Source organism: Eublepharis macularius, chromosome 4 (assembly GCF_028583425.1).
Source record: "Eublepharis macularius isolate TG4126 chromosome 4, MPM_Emac_v1.0, whole genome shotgun sequence".
Classification (NCBI taxonomy): Eukaryota; Metazoa; Chordata; class Lepidosauria; order Squamata; family Eublepharidae; genus Eublepharis; species Eublepharis macularius.
In genome coordinates this window covers 126,307,268-126,331,731 of record NC_072793.1, presented here as the reverse complement: position 1 = coordinate 126,331,731, position 24,464 = coordinate 126,307,268, and the positions used below count along the sequence as shown (strand labels likewise).

The 24,464-nt window shown below is 41.3% G+C and overlaps 1 protein-coding gene across 1 annotated transcript; it reads right to left on the bottom strand.

Moving 5' to 3' along the window:
• Positions 1-4,656: 4,656 nt before the first annotated feature.
• On the bottom strand, positions 4,657-23,908 carry CCDC174 (coiled-coil domain containing 174). The gene is made up of 11 exons (XM_054975232.1): positions 23,783-23,908; positions 21,543-21,647; positions 18,902-19,002; positions 17,775-17,833; positions 15,251-15,428; positions 13,179-13,274; positions 9,009-9,145; positions 8,420-8,514; positions 7,745-7,868; positions 6,207-6,362; positions 4,657-5,622 (listed from the first exon to the last, which is right to left on the bottom strand). Exons 1-11 carry the CDS (start codon positions 23,822-23,824, stop codon positions 5,294-5,296), a joined length of 1,422 nt encoding a protein of 473 aa, XP_054831207.1. The 5' UTR covers positions 23,825-23,908; the 3' UTR covers positions 4,657-5,293.
• Positions 23,909-24,464: the final 556 nt, after the last annotated feature.

Below are 24,464 nucleotides of genomic sequence, written 5' to 3'. Positions count from 1 at the left end.
GGCAATATCCTGCTTCTTCTGTCTCCTGCTTTATTCATTCTCTCTAAAAGATGTAGTCAGATAGCAAGGACTCTATTCCTATCTCTCCTCTTCACTCTCAAGTATGTATTTGTCAAATAAACTTTTTGCCTCTTTAATCAGCACAGTGTAACTTCTCTGCTGTTTACACTCAGCTAACAGTTGTCGCACTCAGCTAACAGTTGCCGCATGTGACATCACGCAGCATGCCGCTGCAAGCCAGCTCCATTAATGCTCAGTTGCCCCACACCGCCCCAGCCGCCTGCTGTACCTGGCCCGCAGCTGCATACAGGCAGTGGCAGCAGCACGGGGCAACTGAGCGAAAGAGCTGGGAGGCTTCCCGCTCAGACTGCCCCGTGCTACTGCTGCCAGCAGCTGCGGGCCAGGCACAGCAGGCAGCTGGGGTGGCTTCCCAGCCCTTCTGCTCAGCCACCAGTGCTGCAGCCACCAGCTCTGCAGCATGCACCCCCGCATCCCGCACCCCCTCCGGCGCCTCAGCGCTCAAGTTGGCTGCCGGACCCGCCTCAATGGATGCACCAGCCCTGAGCATAAGATAGAAGTCAGCAAAACTTACACAAACACACCCATGGTAGAACTCCATAGGCTCCCACCCAACTTTTAGAACAACTTTGGGGGAATCATTAGCTCTGGATTTGGCAATATTTGAGAGCAAGATATAGGCTGCCAACTCTAGCTTGGGGAATTCCTGGAGATTTGGAAGTGTAGCCTGGGGAGGGAAGGATGCTCAGCAGTGATGTGATGCCATACAGTCTACCTTCCAAAGCTGCCATTTTCTCCATGGGAACTGTAGTCTGAAGATCAGTTGTAATTCCAGATCCCCATGCCCCACCTGGAGTCTGGCAACTCTATGCAATGTATTTGTTAGTGACCTTTTCAAAAACCGTAATAAGGTGGAAGTCAAGGGCAGCAAGCTTATTTTCTAGAGAACAAGGAGCAGGAAGTTCTTGATAAGAAATTCAAGAATGCACATGCAGGAGTGACATGAAGGTAGCTCACCTATTCCCTTTTCCTACTGTTTGAAACATCTCTTTAAAACTGGGAATGTACGGCCATGCCCTTTTCTAGTTGTTTTTGTATGTCATTATTGTGAATTTTTTGTTCCACCAGTTTTTGTCACTCATTCATTTTCCCACCATTGTTACCTTGTTGTATGCTGCTTTCACATATGCCATTTATACACAGTTGCATCAACTGAACTGCATGATTTAACAGGAGAATTTCAGCATGAGAAAGCTGAAATGGCGCATAAAGCACAGGTCAGTTTTGTACAACGGAGAAGAGAATTAACTCTGATTTCAAGCCAAAACAGCAGGGATGAGACACATGAAGTTATCACTTGTTACAACCAATTGCCCTGACTCTAGAGAAAATCTTGCTGGAGTTTATTTCTATAGAACACAAAAAGAACCAGAGAATTCCCTTTGCGTGTAACAAGATGCTTTCAGGGGACAGAATGCTCACTTTGAATCAGGATTTAAAGTCTACTTCCTGGTTCTAGAAAGAGCCCTTTGCTGAAAGATAAATGGGTTATAATGGGAAGAGGGGCGCAAAAGAGAAGTATCACCTCATTTAGTTAATATAAAGAATGTTGCCATGCAGGTTCAGAAACCATGACTCACAGTGAAAAATTGTCTATGAACAGCTCACCTCAATTTAATTTTCATTAGTCATAAATCATATACTGCCTATTATTATTACCCTCAGGCTTATACAAAAAAAGTAATGTCTTTAAAAGTTTAAATTTACATATCACAGGCACCAATCCAGGTGCAGAGAGCCCTCTGTGAAAATCAGCAGTTAACGCCAGTTGGGGAAACGCAGCACATAACTCACCACTATGTACGCAGCTCCCACAGGGGGCAAATAGGGCCATTTCATACTCATTACTCTAAATTGGGTCTGCGCTGTCTAGAAAATACAGAACTTCAGAACCCATTTCTCCACCTGACTCAGGGATGTCCCTGAGGGAAATGTCATGTGTAGTTAGTCCTGTAGGGTGTTGGACTAGTATCTGACTTTAGGTTTAGGGTTGTCAGCCTCCAGGTGGTCCTGGAGATCTCCCAGAATTACAACGAATCCCCAGATTACAGAGATCAGCTCACTTGGAAGAAACAGCAGTTTCAGAGAGCCGACTCTTCAGCATCACCTCCCTCCTGAGCTCCCATCTCTCCCCAAACTCCCCCCTCCCCAAGCACTGCCCTCAAATCTCCAGGATTTCCCCCATGAACCCTCCATAGGGTCAACTCTCCCCTCTGCTACGACACTCAATGGATGGCCTTGGGCCAATCATTCTTTCTCAGCCTTGCCTACTTTAGAGGATTGTTAAAAGAATAAAATGGAGGGAGAACCATGTAAATCACCCTGAGCTTCCTGCAGGAAGGATGGGATAGAAATGCAGTAAAATAAAAACATGTTCAGAGAGAAAAGGGGGCTGGATTTGTCACCCTCAACACAGGAGAAGGCATTACCGCTATATACATGCACTCTCCCTGGATCCGATGTGGGGAAGTCGCTTGTATCCACACTGCGCAGGTTAGAAGTGTGTGTGTGTGTGTGTGGAAAGTCCTGCATCCCTTTTGGTGTTGGGTGAGTTGAACCAAGAGCCTTTTTAAAAAGATTAAACATTTTCAAATTGAGAATCCAAACTCAACACAAACTCCTTCGGTGAAAGACTTGGACTTGCCTACCTTTTGACAGATGTTTCAATAGTCGCACAGCACTAACAGGTAGAAAAGACAGCACATTCTATGCCATGACCATTCTTTCTTGTGTCATAATAAGGGCAAACCTTAGAACAGATTCTTTAGTAAAGACCTATGTTCTTTTGATCACTCACTCAGGCCTGTCAAGTATTTTTACAGCTGAACTGAAGAAAAGAGTTTTAGAAGGTTTGCCTGCCACTTCTACAATGCCTCACTCAGAAAGCATCAAACTGAAACAAATATGAAGGCATACAGTAGTGGGGTTAGCTGAAGGGCTCTGTTTCTACAACCAATTCCCTCTTGCCCTAGGTAATAATTCTGGGATAAAATTGGAACAATACTACTTGTCTAACAATTCCTTAACCTCATACAAACAAATGAAACTGTTTTATGGTGGGGCAGGCAATTGAACCATCTAGTTCACAAATGTCTATTATTGCAGTTAGTGGCTCACAGGAGTCTCAAGCTGTGAAAGTTACAAGGACTCCCAGGCAGATTTCTTCCCTCCTGCAGCAGTGTAAAAATCCCATCAAAATTCTGCTCCTCGGGAAGGAACAAGATTTCAAAGGCCGTTTCAATTTCCCATGTGAGGTGGGAAAATCATGCTTCGCAAGTAGAAGTCCTTACACGTGTGGAAATACTAGGCTGTGTCCAGTCTTATAACTGGAGCTATCATGACTGAACCCGGGACCTTCTGGATATGGCCCATGAAGTCTACCACTGAGCCATGAACCCTGTGTTTTTTATTTCATGCATGCTAAAGAATAATAATAATCATAATTAACTACTCTTAAGTCACACATGACTTTTGGCAACCCCTCGTGGGGTTTTCAGAGCAAAAGATGAGCAGAAGTTGTTTGCTATTGTGTTAAATTTTGAAAAAAGTTTCTCTATTATGCTTGTTCAAAATGGAAATAACCAGATTTAATCTATTCCCAAACCCTATTTTGTATTGCTTGCACTAAGGACTGTTGTGCAGTAATATGCTCACATGATATGGTAAAAATTCTCATGAACAGGAACACTTTCTCCTGTGTCATTGAACTATGTATGTGCACATTAAAATAGTAGATAGGTACTAAACATCTGATGCATAGTTCAAATTCACCTGTTGTACAGAGCCCAAAATTGACCAGTGTCGTTCTTTAAAAAGTGAACTTGAAGTTGAGACAGATGTGCCCAGCATCAGTGAATGATGTACAGCTGTAAGTTGATTTGTCAAGATCAAAGCCAAACAATGCCTGTTCACATATATGGTAAATACTCATCATCATCAATCTTTATTGCATTCGCAAAAAGCCAAGACTGGGCATAACCACAGCTTCAATTAATATGCCTTTTCCACCACTGTTCCTAGAAGTCAAAGTGATAGGTGATGTTTTACCTGGATTTTAATACCCATCCGCCTAATAAAGCTGCTCGAAGATATTGAAAATCTCCATGACAGACAGCATTCCTACTTGCCCCAATGTATACTCAGGGATAATGAATTTATGTAGTCTGCCGCCCTCTAGTGGACAAATGTTTTGTTAAATTACAGGAGAGCGTTCAATTTGATCAGATCTATTTCAAGGCAGCAGGAGAAAAAGGAGAGGCAGAAGTGCAGCTGAGATATGCACATTTAGGAGTTGGAGAATCTGGTCAGATCTGTAAGCATATCTATTTAGCTTTCTCAGGAAAAAAAAGTTATTTTCTTTGACATTATTTGACACACACCAAGCAGGCAATAAGTGTCCTGCCATTTGATAAAGCCACTGCTAGTATCTGAGCTCTCCCCGTCATTACCGTGGAGGGGGTTCTGGCAACACTGACCCACAAGAACTGCTTGCTTCTTCAACACTGCCACAAATCCAGACGACTCAGGAAAAGAATATGCTACTCATCCTGTTAGTCTTAAGGGGACTTAACTGATAGCACGGAAGGATGGTTAACTTCAGGAGCCTTTAAGCCATCATGGCAGTGGAACACTTTCATGCTTCCTGTGAGTTAATGCTTAGCGCTATTTTCTTTGAAAACAAGATCACACTTATCTAGCAAACTACTTTAATGCTGGGATTCAAAGAAAAGTACAGCTGTGTGCCCAAGGAGTGGGCTGATGTTCTTCTAGCAGGAATAGCCCCTCCCACCACTGTAATGGCAAACTACAGCTGAATTCAAGGGACTTTCGAGATACTGTCTACATAGTGGCAAGGATGGGTGAGTGATCCATTGTTTTTTAAAGTTAAAATTCCTACTGAGCACGGTAATTACTGTATGGCTGCCTAATCTATGGGAAAGAGCAGGCAAACTGGAAGAGCAATAAGTAGCCACAGATGTGTTATAAACACACTAAAAGAGTGTATTATTATGCTAGAAGCTTTTAATGTTAACGTGGTAATGCCAGAAGTCACTTGGTTGTCACGTATACAGTTTATACCATCTCACGGCAAAGGTATTTTAGATCTATGCTACTGTCATATTTTGTTGCAGCCTTCAGGATTCTCACTTTTGACGCTCTTCTAATATGAGACTCGCCTTCAGCTGTCCAGGAATCATGCGTAGCATTTCAACAGTCATGTCACTTGTTTGTAGTAAGAGAGCATGTCATCCAAACTATGGTAAACAGGCTGTTCGTTTTGCAAGTCACTGCTGTAGGCCTGCGTGGGCGGGAGCCAACTGCTCTGTGAACGGCCACTGTGAGCCTCTGCGGATGGGGAGGGCAAGCTCTCTGTCGGATCTTGTTCCCCTTTTTCATATGAGGATCCAGCTGTGTTCCAGTTCTGGCTTTTAAAGTCATGCGATCTCTTTTGACCCATATAGTAACTGGAAGGAGGTGCAAATTCTGGATCTCGTTCATTCCTGAGATCTGACTGCTTCTTTGACCAAAGTCCAAAAGTGAATTCTATTAAGAGAAGGGAGGGGGGTGTCAAAGAAAAATTCAATGTTTACAATTGAGCAGTGCAATGGAAACTAAGATTTTAACCAAGTCTTCCCCCCACACACACACTTTCTCTGTGAAGAAATTTTATTTTGGCACATTCTAGTGTGTAGTTACAGAACTGAAAAGGCAGCTCTGAAGAAAATCCAAATTATAGCTTTATGTACTGTGATAACAGTGTCTGTTGTGCCCCCTAGGGGGCTTGAGGAGAAAAACCAATCTGGAAGTCACTAGTTATGGTTATTAAATTCTTATTTCATGCAACCTTTTGCATTTTAAGAGTCCTCAAGAATGTTAATAAAGAGCTACATTATGAGGAGGAAGAATCAGTCTAAAACCCATTTGCCACCTCTAAGCATTTAGACTGCAGCATAGTCTTCTCTGTGTTATGTAAGCATTTGCGTGTGCCGGAACATCTAAACAAGTTGTTCACACTCCAAAAACGGGTACCCTCAAGCCACAGAGCTTACGCCTAGTGAATGTCATCCTACTGTGACAGCCTTATATAACTTGAGGGTCTTGTCTCCAGCTCACGCTCTCTCTCTTACCTTTGCCTTTATCCCATTCACGGACATAAGGCACCCCAGGCTTTGTATCTTTACGCTCCTGAACGACCACCTCCACTTTCCTGCTTTCCGCAACAGGTCTTGCCACTCCACTTGGTGTGGGGGGTTCAGTGGCCACTGGCTCAATGACCTCTGCCTCTGTTTTGGGAGAGAACAATAATTACAGCAGATGTTATGCAAAAGTCACACTTTGCTGTTGCATAGGTGAGTGTGTCCAACCATTACCCAATTAAGAGTCAATATTTCTCACTGGATATCCACTTTTTTCTAAACACAGTAATTTCTTGCCATTTGGGGAATATGTGCCCAAGATCCCCATAAGCTTCAAAATCCATGAACGCTGGGAGGCAGGCGGTCTGCTGCCTCCTAGTAGTGAAGCTACCCAAATTTAACAACAAAATGATTATGACAACAGGGACCTGGGAGTAAAAACAAGCTGGAGACTGCATCATGTGACTATAGCATGAGTTGCAAATAAGCAAAGTTGTGAGTCAGGAATCCACAAATTGTGAGGTCTGCTGTATACAAAAAATGACTATTGATAAAGCTGAAAATAAACCAGCCTAATGGTAAAATAAAAATCATATACTCAACCACAGTATCAGTGGGCATGAGAAGACAGCTCAAAAGATACTGCTTGCCAACATATCCTGGAGTGACTGTATTGCCAAGTGAGGGACAGGAAATACAGCGAGAATGAAAGTCTATCAGCATCCTTTATCTAGGCCTGATGTACCCTGATTAACCTATATTATAAACATTCTTTATGTATCTCCATTTCAGCAGCTCTTGCTAGCTATTTAAGAATCCAATTTCTTCTCAGTACCCACAAGCTACACAGAGAGTTGCCTGAAGCAGAAGGAAGCATTCAAATGTCTAACTAAACCCAAGGACAGAAAAATTAAGACTAAGCGCAGCCTGCATACCTACTTCCCTGTATCAGTAAACTGGGGCGTGGGAAGGAATATGGTTGGATCCTACAGAACCTCTTGCTCAAGAAATGAAAGGAGCAAATATTTACTGATTCCCTCTTCAGGCATACATGTCAACCAAGTGCTACAACCCAAGCCATTCCTAATGATCCCCAAGAACAGAGTTTCAGGAATCACAACAGAGTAAAGAAGCTGCAGAGGAATCTTTTTGCCACCCACCCGGTCTGTTTAAGGTCTTGCCCAATTTAATACAGTATGTTTGGCCCAAGCTTGGATTAGTCTGTATCCTTCATCACTAGTTCTCTGAAGCTTCCTAACAATGGACTTCCTCCCCTCACCCCACCCCACCCCAGCCACAAGCTGCTAATGGAACATCTTATCTGTAACCTCTCACGAGAGTACATCACTATGGAAGGACAGTACCGTGTCAGCTTTGGAAGAAAGGAGTTTTGTAGGTTATTTCACATGTTGAATCACACCCCATTTTCTGACCAGCATAACCAAGACCACTTCTTTTGCATTTCTGTGTAACGAACATACACATAGATTTTTCGTTCTTGGTATTTAAATAATTTTTTAAAAGCATACCTCCATTTTCTATTGCATTGCCCTCTTTTAAGCGCTTTTTGGCACGAAGTTTAGATAGCCGGGCCTCCAGAACAGCCTTGCGTTTCTCCTTCAAGTGCTCACGTTTTGCCCTCTGGTCTGTGGTCTTAGAAGCAAAACAACAGCCTGTCATTCTGCTAGTATTCCAAAATTACATTGCTCACAATACTCCTACATTTTAAAATTTTAGCTCAAATCTTACTAACATTGCTATAGGAAAGTAGATCTTTCATACAGTTACAGAACAAAAATATTTAACTAATGGAATAATTTTCCTTAGTTGAAACACTGACTCAGTCTCAATAACTGAACATGAATGTGTCCACTTATTAAACGTGAACCCCAGCAACTACTGAGAAGTCTATCATTACAATCCCAAACACATATTAGGGAGTAAGAACCACTCTACTCAAAAGGGTCCTAAATATTCCTGTTTAGGGTTGCAGCTGATGCAATTACCCAAAGTGCATTTCTCAGATGGCTTTCTGAAAGGCCAGAGCTAGCAAGGTTACACAGTACAGCAAAAAGGGGTGGGGGGGGGAGACACTATCTTTAAAAAAAAATTAGCTACCATCTTCTCACATACCTATCAGGGAAAGCCTCCATACCTGATTTTTTTCCCCAACACATGTTTATACTACCTTTAACGTCTCCTACCTGATCTCTTAGCATTTCTAATGTTTCCATCTGTTTTTTCCTCAAAGCCTGATCACGGGCAAAAGCGAAATAACCAACACCAAGCTGTCTGGCCTCTGAAAGGAAAGATTTTGCACAACATCAGAAAACAACACACATTATACCTCCAAGATGAACCTTAGTACAGACAGATGCCCTAGGTCACCTAATCCAAGGTGGTGGTCTCAATATTTTCAAAGAAATGAAAGGATAAGTCGGTCCATCATACCTTTAAATATACCATGAGTTCTAAGTTAATGCCTGAACCATCTTTTTGTATTTTAGATGGATTTTTAACTTTGCATATACTTATAGGTAGGGCCAAAGACCTCTGCTCTTTGACTATTATTAGAGAACTGTAGTTTATTCCAGGCCAAGTAATCCAGTGCAAGATGTCTAGTAAACATGCCATAAGCTATTATTTTTTCTTACTGAACGCATAACAACTTAAGGGACAGAATCCAGATTTATGGGCTTCAACAGGGGGCTACACCAAGCACTGCTGTTGCACTGGGAATAAGATGGCCCCTTTCTCCTCAAGACAAACACTTCTAATAGGAAGGGGGCACACCATGTTCACGAATGTCCTCATAATGTATTGGTCCCACAGGCCTCTGCATGGCCTCTTCTTCCTCTCGTTCCCACTGCTGACGTTGAAGTTCCCTTCTCATATCTTCAGACAACAGAGTCTTCTCTTCAATTATTGGCCTAATTAAAACAGAACAGAGGCACTGCTTAAGAACTAGGAAGCAATAAGTGACAAAAAATGACTTGAACAAGACTAACGAATTCTATGTAAAAGCCCTATATGCTCTTTATTAGATGGCCTTAGTTAAGAGGGTGTTCTCAGCCCATCTTTAATATGGAAATAGGACAGAGGGAGAAGACATTAGCTTCACAGAAAAGAGGGTTCAAGGTACATTCATTTGTGAGCCACTCCTCTAGCTCAACATATGTATGTTTCAAAATCCTTTACTTCTCCTGCAGTGCAATCCTATGCACTATACAGAAGTGTCACTGTATTTAAGTAAAAAATTCTATCTTGTTTTATTGTTGCAGACTGAAGGCAGCTTGCGCCCTGGTAGGGTTGCAAAGGGCTGTACTAGCAATCCACCACTGCAATCCTATGCAGAGTTATTCCTGTCTAAGCCACTGAATAACTCTGCATAGGACTGTAGGTGCATTTTAGCAACAAAATTGTGAACAATAAGCCAACTGCTCAAACAATAAAAATGCTTTTGTAACAATTGCCCCACAATGCCCAGTATGGCCGAGCTACTTCTAAACTAAATGGCCTGAACTGGTGGCCTGCACTTACCAGGTCCTCAATTTTATTAAATTTATTTAATTCAATTTATATTCTGCCTCCCCCGCATCAGCAGGCTCAGGGCAGATTACAACCGGTATACTAATTTAAAAACAAATAGCTTTAAAACTGATAAAACCATATAAATATTTTAAAAACATACAGCAGCAGACTTCTCCAAAAGCCACCACCCAACCATCCCCAAAGGTATTTAACAAGGCTGGGCAGTAGATGCTTCCTGTAGGGGGGCACGTTCTCCTCTAGTCAGCCGGCAGGGAGGCCCAGACAGCGTCAACCGTATGCCTGACGGAACAGCTCCATCTTGCAGGCCCAGCAGAAGGATAGCAAATCCAGCTGGGCCCTGGTCTCTTTAGACAGAGCGTCCCACCAGGTTGGAGCCAGGACAGAAAAGGCCCTGGCTCTGGTTGATGCTAGGCGGGCCTCCTTGGGACCAGGGACCATTAACAGCTGTTTGTCACTGGATTAAAGCATCCTCCAGGGCTCATAGTCCCACAGATACGCTGGTTCCAGCCCGCATAAGGCTTGTACCAAGACCATGAACCTGATCCGGTACTCCACCGGTAACCAGTGCAGCTGGCACAGTACCGGTGTTATGTGTGCCATAGAAGGCACTCCAGTGATGACATGTGCTGCTGCATTTTGGACCAGTTGTAACAGCTGGATCAAGTTCAAGGGGAACCCCGTGTAGAGCACATTACAGTAGTCTAGCCTTGAGGTGACCATTGCCTAGACCACTGTAGTTAAGTCGTGGGTCGAAAGATAGGGGGTGAGCTGTCTGGTCTGTCAGAGATGGAAGAACGACGACCTGGCAACCGCCGTGACCTGGGCCTCCATTTTCAAGTTCTATTTATTGAAGGAAAAACACCCCCCTACACACAACAGATTTCATTGAGACACATTACAATGCCAGTGTGTAGTAGGGACATTGCTTTAAAAACACTGATAAAGTTTTGCCAGATACTTTGTCTGAGGAACATATTAAAAGCCTTTTTATCCTATACAGAACATTTCAGATTTTGTCAGCATTGTCATCTCAATTTCAAATAAGTACAAAGGATTTTAAGTGGTAATGCCAAATCTCGACATAAGTAGCCATTACTGTGTGTTCCTTTTTGAGACATCCTTCCCATCTCCACAAATTTCCTTGTTCTTTAAGCGGCAAACAAAACCTCAAGGGCAATTTGATAACATATACTAAAATGACGATAGTAACCATTTCAGCTACTAGAACAAAATGGTGGCATTCCAGTGAACATAGATTTAAGATAAACCATTTTACTCAAACCACTACTGGAGATCATAACATTCTACAAGTAATACCGTCCAGAGAAGGACAACTTTGTTTTAAGAGAAAGACTTGAAAACCTGAAAGCCTGTGTCCTGCAACTGGAATATATGAAATATAAACTGAAATATATGAAATATATATTTAAGATGTTTTCAGGTAGGCAGCTATGTTTATCTGCAGTAGAACAGCAGTTGAATCCTGTAGCACTTTAGAGACCATAAAGATTTTCAGGGTATAAGTAAAGATACAATACATACCATTACATAATGACCCCTTATTTGCTTCACCCGTTCCACCTCCTAACTGTATAGAAGGGGCGGATCTTTTGTTACATTGTGATGGGAAGAAAATGCTGAGATGTCAAACCAATGCCACAAGTGGCAGTGTAGTGATCAGAATGATTAAACTAGGCCTAGGGACACAGGTTCAAATCCCCAGTACGTCATGAAGCTCCCCAGTTAAGGTCCAGTCACCCTCTCTCATCCTGACCTAACAGAATGGTTGTAGAGATTAAAAGGAGGAGGGGGAAATCATGTCAGCCATGTTAGAAGACAGGTGGGATAAAAAAATATATCGATCTTAAGTTTTCTTTGATTAGAGAGAACTCTTTCTGACAAAGGGGAACTAAAGTAATGCTCACATGCAAAGACAGAGAGATGCAGAATGAAGGCACAAAGACACAGGGGAAAGTGAAAGCCACGTTGCTTTCAAATGTGGGCATGGGAGGAAAGGGAGAATATCAAGATCCAGATGAGCTACTCTTCATGGCAAGCAAAAGCAGTTTTAGTAACAGGAAGGTGAAATGCAAACCTGGGGGCAGCAAGAGGACAGCAGATATGCAAGGGAGAAAGAAATCTTAGCAGATGAAAATAGAAGCTCTGTACCTGGTGGTGCCAGGCACAGGGGTTCTTAACCTTTTTTGTGCCATAGGCCCCTTAGGCACTCTGGTGAAGCCATGAACCCCTTCTCAGAAAAATGTTTTTAAATGTATAAAATAAAATATATAATTTCAGTTAGACAAGTGAAAATAAAGAAGTAACTTTTCCCCTCAAGTTACTTTTCCCCTTATCCACGTCTAGAAGCTCAGAGTCTAGAATTTTTTTAAAAAATTAAAAAAACAAGAGGCAAACCTGAAGGAATGTTTGAAGTGATGGGGAATGAAAATCTCAAGTCTGAAAAATGACCCCAGACAGAAAGTCTGAGAATGGGAGACAGGAGAGAAAAAAGAGAAAGGTGAAGGTAAAACTGGTTGACAGTTTTGTTTACATGTGGGGACTACATCATATGCAACTGCCATTGAATAGTAGTTGACAACAAAAAAGGCATTTTTGTTATCAGCTAGAAGCACCTTTGGTCAGAGTATCATACTAAACACAGCACTAAATACAGCACAATTAATAAAGCTGCTGTTGCACAGTGGTTAAATGGTTCAGCTGCGAATCAGCTCTCTACTGGTTCATATCCCACTACTGCCATGACTAGGTGGCCTTGGGTAAACCATGCCTCTCAGCTCCAGTTCCCCACCCGTATTGTAGGGATAATAACACTAACTTGTTCACCGCTCTGGGTGAGGGACTAATCTGTCTAGAAAACCAGTACATAAGCACAATTATTATTTAATCATAATCATGCTACATGTTTTCACTTGTTTCCCATTTTTTCATATTTTGTTCTGAACTATCTCTTCTGAACAGATCTGTGGCTCTACTGATTGCTTAGGTGTCATAGTGGCTCAGGGAAAAAAGATTCTTCAGAATTCTTCGCACTCATTTTGACACAAAGCTAAGCATAGTAACTACATTCTTCTTTGGTATAGTGGTTAAGAGTGGCAGAACTCTAATTTGGAGAACCAGGTTTGATTCCCCACTCCTCCGTTTGAAGCCAGCTGGGTGACCGTGGGTCAGTCACAGCTTCCCAAAGCTCTCTCAGTCCCACCCACCTCACAGAATGATTGTCATGAGAATAATAACAACACACTTTGTAAACTGCTCTGAGTGGGCGTTAAGTTGTCTTGAAGGGCGGTATGTAAATCGAATGTTGTGGTTATTATTATTACTACACACACACGCGCGCGCACGCGCGCAAGCATCTACAAGAATAAGTATATACACTAGGACCAACATCACCTCTTCCCCTGAAGCTCTTTATCCATTTGAAATAGATGTGGCAAATCCTTCTTCATACAACGCCTTGATCTGCCCAAGGAGTCCACATAGTCAACCCTAAAATTGAAAGCAAAATGTAATTCATACAGCACAGAGATTTATTCACTGGACAGATAATTGCTTACAGAAGGCAGTAACAGCACAACTTCCCTTTTAAGGACTACGGTCTTCAGTCGGTGGTTGTTAATATTATGATGGGGATCACTTAACAGTGCAATCTTTAGCTAAGTTATACCTTCTAAGTCCATTGACTTATACAGACTTAGAGAAAATGTCACCATGCTTAAGCACTAAGTCTCCTCCATCCTCATAACTGACCACAGACTGAAGATAGTACCTCTTAAAAACAGTTGTCTACATGTTCATTTTTTAAAAAGAAGTCATTGTGAGAGAGCTATCTGCTTAGATAAGGTTGCTGGAGAAATATTAATAAGTTATAATGGCACATCACTCCTAACTTTACCGGCACAAAATATCTGCTCCCTGCGGCAAGAATAATGATCCAGCATTGACTTTCCACACTAATATTACATTGCAACAATAGATTTCGATTATTGGGCCAAGACTCATTCAGTGATTGCTTCAGCAATTGTTCAGCTATTTTAACAAAAGCTGGAAACAAAAGGAAAACGGGACTTCTGTCAAAGTTCTTTCAATGTAAAACTGTCTTTCTCCCAAGGCTTTGCCATTGAAAACAGTTAGAGATTCAGATAAATGACAGTACTTATTGCCCATTAGAAGTGCCAAGTATTCTTTAGCATTGAATTCTTCCTTGGTTATTGACAGTGGCATAGACACACAGCTGTCCAAGTGTCGATGCGCCCAGCATGCAGTGCTAATGATTAAACCATTAATGATTTATTCTTTCATTAAGTTGCTTGTTACAAGAATGTGAAAGAGCCAGAAGTGGCAGTTTGCTTTCTTTTTGGTTCTTGAAAATGTATTGTTGCCTTTCGGGGGGGTTTCTTCTGATGTGTGCACAGTTAGAATATCAGAAACAAATCTGTTCTCAAGGATTTTTTTCTCTCCAACTATCAAAACAGATCTTCTGAAACATGCAGCTTTTCCAAAACCTTTATTCTTGCTAATGTTAGTGGCAGAGGAAGGCAATGGAAAAACATCTCTATTCATCTTTTGCCTTGAAAACCCCAAGGGGTTGCTTTAAGTCGGTTGCAATGTGATGGCATTTAATTTTCTTTTAATGTCAACAGCAGCCAAGAAAATAATTTCCAATAGTCCACAGTATCATGGGGTAGTTACATGCATGCATTTTCTTCCCAAAGACATTTAATTTAGTAAAAAAGGACTATGACAGCCGAGAATATCAATTATGTGGCCTGGGGACCACTCAAGCATTTCATCTTAGGAAAGACTGATGAACACATACATTTAAAGGTATGCTCTTTTTTCCTGTGAAGCCTTGAGACCTTAAAAGACAGGCACATATTTTTGCTAGAGCAAGCTTTCATTGATTACAGCCCAGTTCATCAGAGGATTGTTACTACTAAAAAGGGTAACTGGTAGCTTATCTAAGGAACCTGGTACATAACAAGTAGGAGATTGGTGAACCAAATTTTAGCTGGTTGATTTAGTAGCACATGCAGAAGCTATCTCATAAGTGCCGTTAGGGGGGGAAATACGATAGAACTGCAGTCTAAATTGAAGTAGAAGGCAATTCCCTATTACTACAGAAGAGCTTCACCTTTAATAGAAAATTGCAGTTTACTTTGTATATCTGACAAAGAGGGCCAGGGATCACAAATGCTTGTGCCCAATAAATCCATTAATCTTTAAGATGTCTTAAGACTCTTTGTTGTTTTCATAACCTACAGGAATCTCTTCTGCAAGGCAAGGAGAATGACATGGAAGGAGGTCTCCTGATAGGTAGAAAAGTTTATCACGGATTGCAAAGAACTGCCTGAAGAGCTTTCTATAGAGATCTGGGGGCTTTTTCTGAATGCAGTGTGATGCAACAGCAAGGTTTCAAGAAAATCACATGAACAAGACTACACCCCTACAATATTACCACTGACCATTCTTCAGTGGGGTCCTGCGGCGGTGGAATCTCCATTTCAGAGAGCCTCTCGTCTTCACTCTCCTTCTCAGCTGCTTTCCTAGCAGTTTCATTTGCACACAGCTCTTGTACTTCTTTCTGTTTGTCTATGATCTTTTGAGTGAAATCCACAAGGTACAAATCCTCGGTTTCTTCATCTATGTCAGAAAATCAATTCTTAAATAACAGGCATTGAAAAGTACCCAGCTGAGATAGGAGTCAATATGAAATTGCAGCAATCAGCATTACTGCTGCTGACAATGCCCTTGACTACAATACAGGACAATGGGCCGAACATTATAAAACCACCCAAGCAAGCCTTGCGTGTTTTTTCAGTTCGGCAATAGCCAAGCATAATTATGGATTGTGCTGAATGTCAAAGAAGGGGGCCTAGAGCTCATGGAATATTTTCTTCCATGGGCCATGATGTGTAAATCTAACCCTACAATTAGGTATCTCTTAAGCCAGAATGAAAGGTTTGGGGGAATGTGTAGGTGCCGCAGAACACAGCCCTACACTTCCTCCTTGTCTCTTCCACTATAGCATCTAGTAATAAAAGACCAAACACATGATACTATTATTCTGCAAGCATCCCCAGCACTTGCAAATAACCAAAGTGGGGCCAGGGAAGGAAAACTCTCATTCACCTGACATCACACTCAGAATTTAGTATACTAGATGTGGCTGAAAGAGAGAGCTAGTGCTCCTTTTTTGTGCAGTCACCTCACATATATCCAGGGCTGGCAATCATTTGTAGAAAAGAGGAGGGATACTCTCTATAAGCTAATAACAACATATTTGACTGACTACTGAGAAACTTTATGACAGATTTCTACATCTCAGGTTCACTTTTTTCACATTTGGTATGCCTTGAAGTAAAGTCAAAGCTTTATGAATGAGGCTTTTTGCATAATTTTAAACAGGATTCAAGGCTTAACAAGCGACGACATGCTGTTTTTGAAGTCCCTGCGATGCTATGGAATATTATTATAACATAATACAGTCTGATTTCTTGTGTTAAACCATCATTAACCAGCATATTTAAATGTGCCAGCTCATCTATCCATAGATTTGAGCTTGTTTTTCTTTTCCCCCCCATAAGGATACAAAGACATTTACCCCATGAGAGCACCTGTCAGTCCTTATCAAAACAGAAATACTGTGTGAAACGGTGTATAATTTACAGGGTTTTACTCAATGAGGGCCTTACCACACTGATTTACAGTCCAACCCTAAGCAGAGTTACACTACTCAGTTTAATTAAGTGGGCTTCGAAGGACTAACTCTGCTTAGGCTGGCACAGCATATCCTGCTGTTCTACTGCAGGCCAACACGGCTACATACCTGAAACGACACTGATTTGAGTAACCCGAATGATTTGATAAACTGTATACACATCTACACTCAAATTAATAAACATGAATCAACTGTCCACGTGAGAAAAGAATTACTGACTAACGAAGCTGGATGGGCATGTCTCCATAATTAAGCATACACAAAGAATAAAAAAAATATAAGAAATGGCACCGTCAACTTTTGGAAGCATGAAGTAGCTTAGAGAGTATATTAAGAATGTATACAGCATTTTTCTTCAAGGGCTCAATATCCTCCACAAGTTCTCTTAATTACCTTTATAACAGCCTCCTAAGATACAAAACTGTTGTTCACATATCAAAGACAGGAGAGATAAGGTAAGGCCATCCCATGAATTTACAGCTGATTCAAGACCTGACTGAGGAACATCCTTGCTCACAGGGAGTTCTCTTGACCAACAAGCCACTACGCTTTACAAAAATCAGTATACAGGGATGGGACTACTACTGGCAAAAGTATTAAGGGGAGAGCGAAGACATCTTCTTTTGAGCTACATTGCTTACAGATAGATACAAGCTTCCCCCCTCCCCCAGTCAATTAATTGTGCGCTAATCAAAATCTTTTCTTAGGCTTCCAAATTTCAAGTTCAAAAATGAAACTGAAAGTCAAAGAAATTATTTTTCAACCAAAATTTTCTTTCAGTGCAACAGGAACTATGTGAAAAAGCCCCACCATATTCAGAATAAAAGATATCTTACTTAATGCAAGCAGATATGACTTTGAAAAGTATTTTAAACGTTTAGAGCAGTTGCAACATAAAACTGCATGGCATTGCCTGAGGCATTATGAGATGTGGTGTAGTGGTTAGAACATAAGATTAGGACCTGGGAGACCCAGGTTTGAATCCCCACTCTGCCATGGAAGGTTGCTGAGTGCCCCTGGGTCAGTAACACATTCTCAGCCTAACCTACCTCACAGGGTTGTTATAAAGATAAAGCGGAGGGGAGAACAATGTAAGCTGCTTTGGGTCCCTAGTGGGGAGAAAAGTGGGGTATAAACAAAGTACATAAATAAAAACACAGTTACTTCAAAGTTCCTCCAAGCCTAAGGCTACCACTTGCTAGCAAGAGTGCTTTGTTGTGAAGTCTTAGATTAACAAGATATAATATCAGACACATAGTTTTATTTACCTGGAAAGTCTCCTTTTGTCATTTTCTCATAGAGTTTTGCTTTCTCTTCCAGTTTCTGCCTAAAAAATAAATCCCAAAATACAGTCATACAAATCTGAATTAACCATTCTACAGCAGCTAGGCAGTTTGAGCCAGTTTGGTGTAGTGGTTAAGAGAGCAGGACTCTAATCTGGAGAGCCGGGTTTGATTCCCCACTCCTCCCCTTGAAGCCAGCTGGGTGAAATTGGGTCGGTCACAGCTTCCACAAGCTCTCTCAGCCCCACCCTCCTCACAGAGTGCTTGTTGTTGCAGGGATAATAGTAACATACTTTGTAAACTGCTCTGAGTGGGCATTAAGTTGTCCTGAAGGGCGGTATATAAATTGAAGGTTATTATTATTATTATTTTACCATTTTGGACTTGGGAGAAAGATCTCATTTCTTGGAGCCAATATACATAGGCAAAAAAATCTCACCATGCACTACCACCCATGCTGTCCTCAACACATACAAGCCTCCATTTGCAAGGAGGACATCAGGGGTGACCCTTCACCAAGCAAAGCTGTAGTTAACTAGGAATAATTTGCATGATCATTTGGGCACTTATTCAAGGTGCTGCACTGAGAAAGAACAGCAAACAATAAGCTTCAGTTTAAAAACACCTTCAAGAATATTGTGGCATATAATTCTCAGTGTTCTTCAGAAGGTCATCTCTCTCGCACACTTATGTAGTCTTAAGTACTTGTTAGGGAGCAAGTGTCATTGACCAGATCAGAACTGACTTGTAAGTACACATTAGTAGCATCACACAACATAGATGATTGATTATTCCAAAGCCACCTGCCATGTCTGAATCTGAACTCTAGCTCCTCAAGTATAAAGTCTAATGAACCAAGTTCATTAGAAATAGCCTCCATCATATGTGCAGACACAGTATTTCTGCAAGTATCCCCCTACACAAATTCTTATTCATCTGGCACCAGGACAATCATCAAATATAGTCTTGTGTATTTCAAAGCCTGGAACACAACCAAAGAGTCAAGTATATACCATGCAGCACATGCTCATACTTTACAAACTGTATAACCAGGAAACTGCAAATTGAATAATGAAGAGTCAAACCTACCCTTCTCGCAGATTAATAAATACCTTGATTTATCTAGCGTTTGCTGCTCTTCTATCTTCTGCTCAGCATCTTTCTCAGCTCGATCTGAAACACCTTTGTTTTGTTTAGTCCAGATGCTTGGCTTCTGCAATGTCCAGTTTTCAAAACAAAATACAAACCTTTAAGTAAAACAGGCTTCCTGAAAAATGAGTTCTATGACTATTTAATCATCATTTCATCCCAAATAGTCAGTGCCAGATCCATGAGAGCAGCAATAGGAAACATATGATCCCTATAAGCCTTCCTAGGATTTCCCCTATGCAGAGCTTTTTCATCTATAACAAAAATCTCGAATTCTCACTACATAAATTATAATTAGCAATAATAATCTGAAAGTCATTGCTTTTTATCCTTAATACATATTAAGCATAAATTTGTGTGAGATTAAGAATGAAGTTCACAAACAGAATTCTAAATCATTCTTTAAAAACTACACTTCTGAGACTGTAGAATTAGCTTAACAAGTGGGGACCTGCAAGGACTTGTGGGGGAGGGTCCCATTTTCCCCTCCCACACCATGTCCTCTTTCCCTTCCCCCCACAGCCTTTCCCCCTTTTCCTTCTCCCTTCTCACCCACTTTTGCCTGTCCCCATCTTTACCTTTCCCTCTTCCTCTCCTCTGGCAGCCTCTCCCTTATGGCCCACTTGAGTGGTGTCAGCTGAGTCAGGCCCAGTTGCATGGTGGGAAACCTGCAAGAACTTACTGGGGGTATTTCACTTTCCCGTTCCCCACACTATTCCCTCTTGTCCTCATCCAGGCAGCCTTCGTATGTTCACCTTTCCCTATGTCCTTTTCTCTTTCAAACCCACAAAACAACTTACTGTTTTTCTGCCCCCTATCTTCATCTATATTTTTAATTTGCTTCATTTATATACTGCCATACTCCCCCGTGAGGACCTAAAGTAGCTTACATCATTCTCCTTGCCTCCATATTATCCTCAAAACATCCCTGAGAGGTAAGTTAGCCTGAGAGTCTCCTAGTGAGCTTCCACAGGGGAAGCTCATTGGGAGCCCCCAGCTACACTGAAGGGTGCCGGTGGGAGCAGCTGAACAATAGCAAACAGCCAGGACTGGGTGAGTCATGCAAGTCATGTGGTAGCAAGTCACCAGGACTGCTGGTTGTTTCTGGGCCTGGACCCAATAAGTCCTCCCACAAATGCCAAAACAGTCCTGGAAAGGGGCCTGCCCTCCTCCTCCACCTGACAGAAACCAAGTCTATAATATTCTGTTATGGTTGCCAAGCAATAGCCCCTGAGGACATCTGATTAAGGCTACAGGAGTCCTTTTAATCACTTGGAGTTTTTTTTAATGTATCTAATGTATTTTTTTTAGATTTCATATTTTTCCTGCAAACCTGGGGCATTTTTCAGATGTGTAGGAAGATCTGTTTTGTCCATTCATGGCTCCAGTCTCCAGATTTAAGTATTCACAAATAAGGACCACTTTTCTATTAGTATATAATATACGTAATTGCGATTTAAGAATGAGATACCACTTCATAATATTAAAAAAAGCAAATTCCAGTTTATTCAACTCTAGAACTCGTTTGATTTCTGGATATAGTACAAAGCCCACCATTTCTCAAAAGTGTTATGGGGAAAGTTTATTCTTCCATTACAGTCCACTGAATTGAACAATGTTATTCATTCTTAATCAGACATAAAATGGGCTGGCTGATAAGAAAAATTTGGAGGTTTATAAAAATGTAGCTAAGTGAAAAATAGTAAGAAGTCCAATAACATTTTTAAGACTAACTAACTTTATTGAGACATAAGATTTCGAGAACCACAGCTCTCTTCATCAGATGCATCTGATGAAGAGAATTGTGGTTCTCGAAAGCTTTATTCTTCAATAAAGTTGGTTAGTCTTAAAGGTGCTACTGGGTTTTTTACTATTTTGCAACTACAGAGTAACACGGCTAACTCCTCAGGAGCTAAGTGAAAAGTTATTGATCAGAAAAATCACAGCTGGCAATAGTTATATTAATTTGTTGATTAACAAAAATACTATAGTACTACATACTGTCCAGCCTGCATTTTAAACATATCCAGAAATGTTCATTACGCATACTACTAATTTTGATACTACTAAATTGATATACTTTTAAAATCTCTCTTTCTATGTTTGGTGTGTGTGATAGCCAGAGGTACTTAAAACACACCGAGAAAGGAAGACATCTCCATTTATCTGGAGCTGGTATAGAGTAATTGCTGTAAGAATGAGTTGTTATCACAGGTTACCTATAAAAATGTATCTCACTCCATCAACAACAGGGGGATAACACTGACCTACCTTACATGGGTATTGCATTTCTGTGACAATGTATGTAAAGCACTTAAACATCTGAAAGTGCAATAGAAACATTAATTATCACCACCCAAATAGTATTTAAAGAATTAGAAGGAGACTTTCAAACATTTAAGTATTCTCTTAGCTTGTATACATACATACATACATACATGGGAAAAAATCATTAAATAGTCTAAGGTGACTTGACACCTTGTTGTTTCCTTCATTTTAAATAGTGAGATCAGACCTATTAGTGTTTCAAGTCTCTATATAGTTAGAGAGAACATTATTAACATTCGAAACATTTGGGTAAATCAATAATTTATATTTATCTACCTTGCTTGTTGCTTTGGTTTTTACAGAGATCCCAGCATCTTTCAAAAGTTTTTCTTTTTTGAACTCTTCTTGTTTTCGGAAAAGCTCAGCTTTCAAGTCTACCAGCTGGATGAGGAACAGTGAAGGGGGAAAAAGTCAACAGCACATAAGAATTTTACTCATAAAAAAATCTACATGTTTACCACCACAGCTGGATACTAACAGCAGCACCATTAGCAACTTCAGAAAATCCAAATATATCTATTAGTGTTCACAGGTGCACAGCATGCAGCCTGACAGAGCCATGTTGTACAACTTCCCATGAGACTGGTGGGGTGAGGGACCAGCTAGCATTCTAATCCCTGCCCCGAAACTTCTCACAAAATTCCTTCACCAGGACACACCCCTTCAGTTAGATGGGTTAACAAGTTACAACATTTTACTCAAATGAGAGGGCTGTATTGTAGGCAAGATGCTTCGCTAATGAGTTAGGGACCATAGACTTCATCACTATATTGCCTTACATATTATCTGCTGCTTTAAATATGTACTCTTATGTACCACCAGTGCTCCATGTGGTCTAATGTTAGTCCTGGAATTGATTATGTTCTGCTTCAGTATTTTTATACTCTGTATTGGATTCTTGCTAATACTATGTATTTTAAACTTGTATCTATTTACCCTATGGCAAATAGGGTAAATAGATCTATTTACCCTATGGCACTGTTTATAAAAGGTCCTTGATACTGTATTGAAATGTACTTGATACGGATTATACTAATCTCATATTGTGTAATCTGCCTTGAGTCTCAGTGAGAAAGGTGGACTATAAATGACATAAATAAATAAATAGATTGAGCTTCCCCTCAATCTGTTGCATTGCAATGATACCTTCTCTGCTTTATACATGTATGATCATGTACCTTTTTCAGAGAAAAACAAGTTAACAGTGTTTAGCACTGAGGGTGCTACAACATGACAGTGTAAAATCTTTTGCATGATAAGGAGCTGCTAAGACCTTGGAAACCTGCTTGCAGTGCATGAATTAATGACTAAGCTTGGTACTGGTAAGTATAATGTATGTGCAATTCACCCAACAACTGTGATCCTCTCCAGAACAGGTAGGAGAGGGAAGGATCAAGGCTATAAAACAAATCATACATCTCTCCAATATATGAACATCCAGCTCCTGTACCATGCCACTAGTAGGCTCAGTATCTGCTTATGTCTATAGTCAAGTCAACAAACAACCTTTACTATAGTTTAGTCTTCAGAACATCCAGCTTAAGTAAACTAATCAGCCAAGCTTTGAAACATGATCAGAAACGAAATTTAAAGCCTTTAAAGGGCAAAGACCTACTAAATTAGATTGTCAAGACTTTTATTAAGGAACTTGCAATTCTCATTACTTTCTTCATGAAGCATTGCATTTATTTAAATCACTTCTAATCTCACCTCTCCATACAAAATAAACACAACACTAGAACCACAAAAATGCAATATAAGCAGCAACAAGAGCAAAAACAGACAACAACCTTATAACACAGCACCACTTCAAAGCAATAATTTTTTTGTGAGAGCAGAAACAATAAAAGCAGCTGCCAATTAAAATAACTTAAAAAAAAATTAGAGATCTACCATAAAAGCTCAAGAAGAATTCACGGTTCCATGCACGATAAGGATCAATTGCCTAACCGCTTGAGAAAATACAGGTATAGGTCTGGCATATAAAAGACTGTAAGGCTTGCACTAGGCAAGCCTCCGTGGGGAGGGAATTACACAGTCTTGGCACCACAACTGAAAAGGTGCCATGCCTGGTGCTCATCCTAGTTGCGGGGCTGAGTCGGGATCCTCAAGGATTAGCAGAGGAAGTCGAGAGAAAAATAAAAAGGCCGGCACAATTGGTTCCCCGGAATCGGCCCTGATACGTGATGCACGCTCTGGCTCACGGACACTCGTGCTATAAATAAATGTTAGTTTTCAAAAGGTCGCCTTGACTGGGCTCTTCTACTACATTCAGTTTTAAAGGTGTTCTGCGTGTTAGCAAAGCACAACGTCCCAACACCAAAGACTGAGACCTCCAGACAGTCACTTCTCCCATTTAGAAAAGCAAAAGGAACTCTCGAGGCGCCTTAAAGGCCCCGCCAGAAGCTTTTCCGTGGACCAGATAAAGCCCGTTTCTCAATGAATATTCAACGAGAAACCCCATTTCATACGGAGAAAGCCAAGGCAGAGCAGTGAAATTACTCCTCCCTCCTCACCGAAGCAACAGTCACATCCAGCGGCTTCTTCCTGCGATCCATGGCAGCGGCAGCGGCGGCCTTCCAGTCAAGCAACGGAGAACGAGCGAGGCTAACCGGGCCGTAAAAACATCCGCTCCACAGCACTTCCGGCCAGAACCGTAAAGAACATTTTCCGCCGGAGGAAGAAGATTGCAGGGACCGAAGTACAATGTATTACGACAATGCCGGAAAGCAGGGCTCTCCCGGATGACGGTGCCCGGGTTCCTTCGAGGCCATTAGGCGGGCCGTCATTTGCGCCGGCTGGGTAACGTCGCGGTGCGACTGCCCCGAAAGAAGAGGCCGGGCGAGGAGTCCCGCGTGCGAACTGGCATCTTCTTGCGCGTAGCGAATTCAGTTTCAAGGCGCCGCTCCTTATGGAGGCAGAGTCGGTTCGCGAGGGTCAGCGACTGGGAAGTCTGTAATTTTGTCTCCTAAGTGTAAACGGTTTAGGTAGAGCGCGCCGATCGCGTTTTAATGGAAGTTAAGCCTTTTTTTCCAGCACAGGTGTGTTTGTTTCTAAAGCTCCTGGCTGCACTGTTATTTTGAATAATAATACTGATTTACTGGCTTTTATCGTATTCTACCTCCAGTGAGCTCAGGTCTCCCCGCCCGTTTTATTCCACGAATTAGCTGGTCCTTTTCTTAAACCCTGTTCTCTGTG

Coding starts and splice junctions, on each gene's coding strand:
- CCDC174 (XM_054975232.1), bottom strand. CDS start 23,824: ATGGATCGCAGGAAGAAGCCGCTGGATGTGACTGTTGCTTCG. Junction 15,429..17,774: donor GACAAAAGGAGACTTTCCAG/GTAAATAAAACT, acceptor TTTCTGACATAG/ATGAAGAAACCGAGGATTTG. Junction 13,275..15,250: donor CAGGACCCCACTGAAGAATG/GTCAGTGGTAAT, acceptor TTTCAATTTTAG/GGTTGACTATGTGGACTCCT.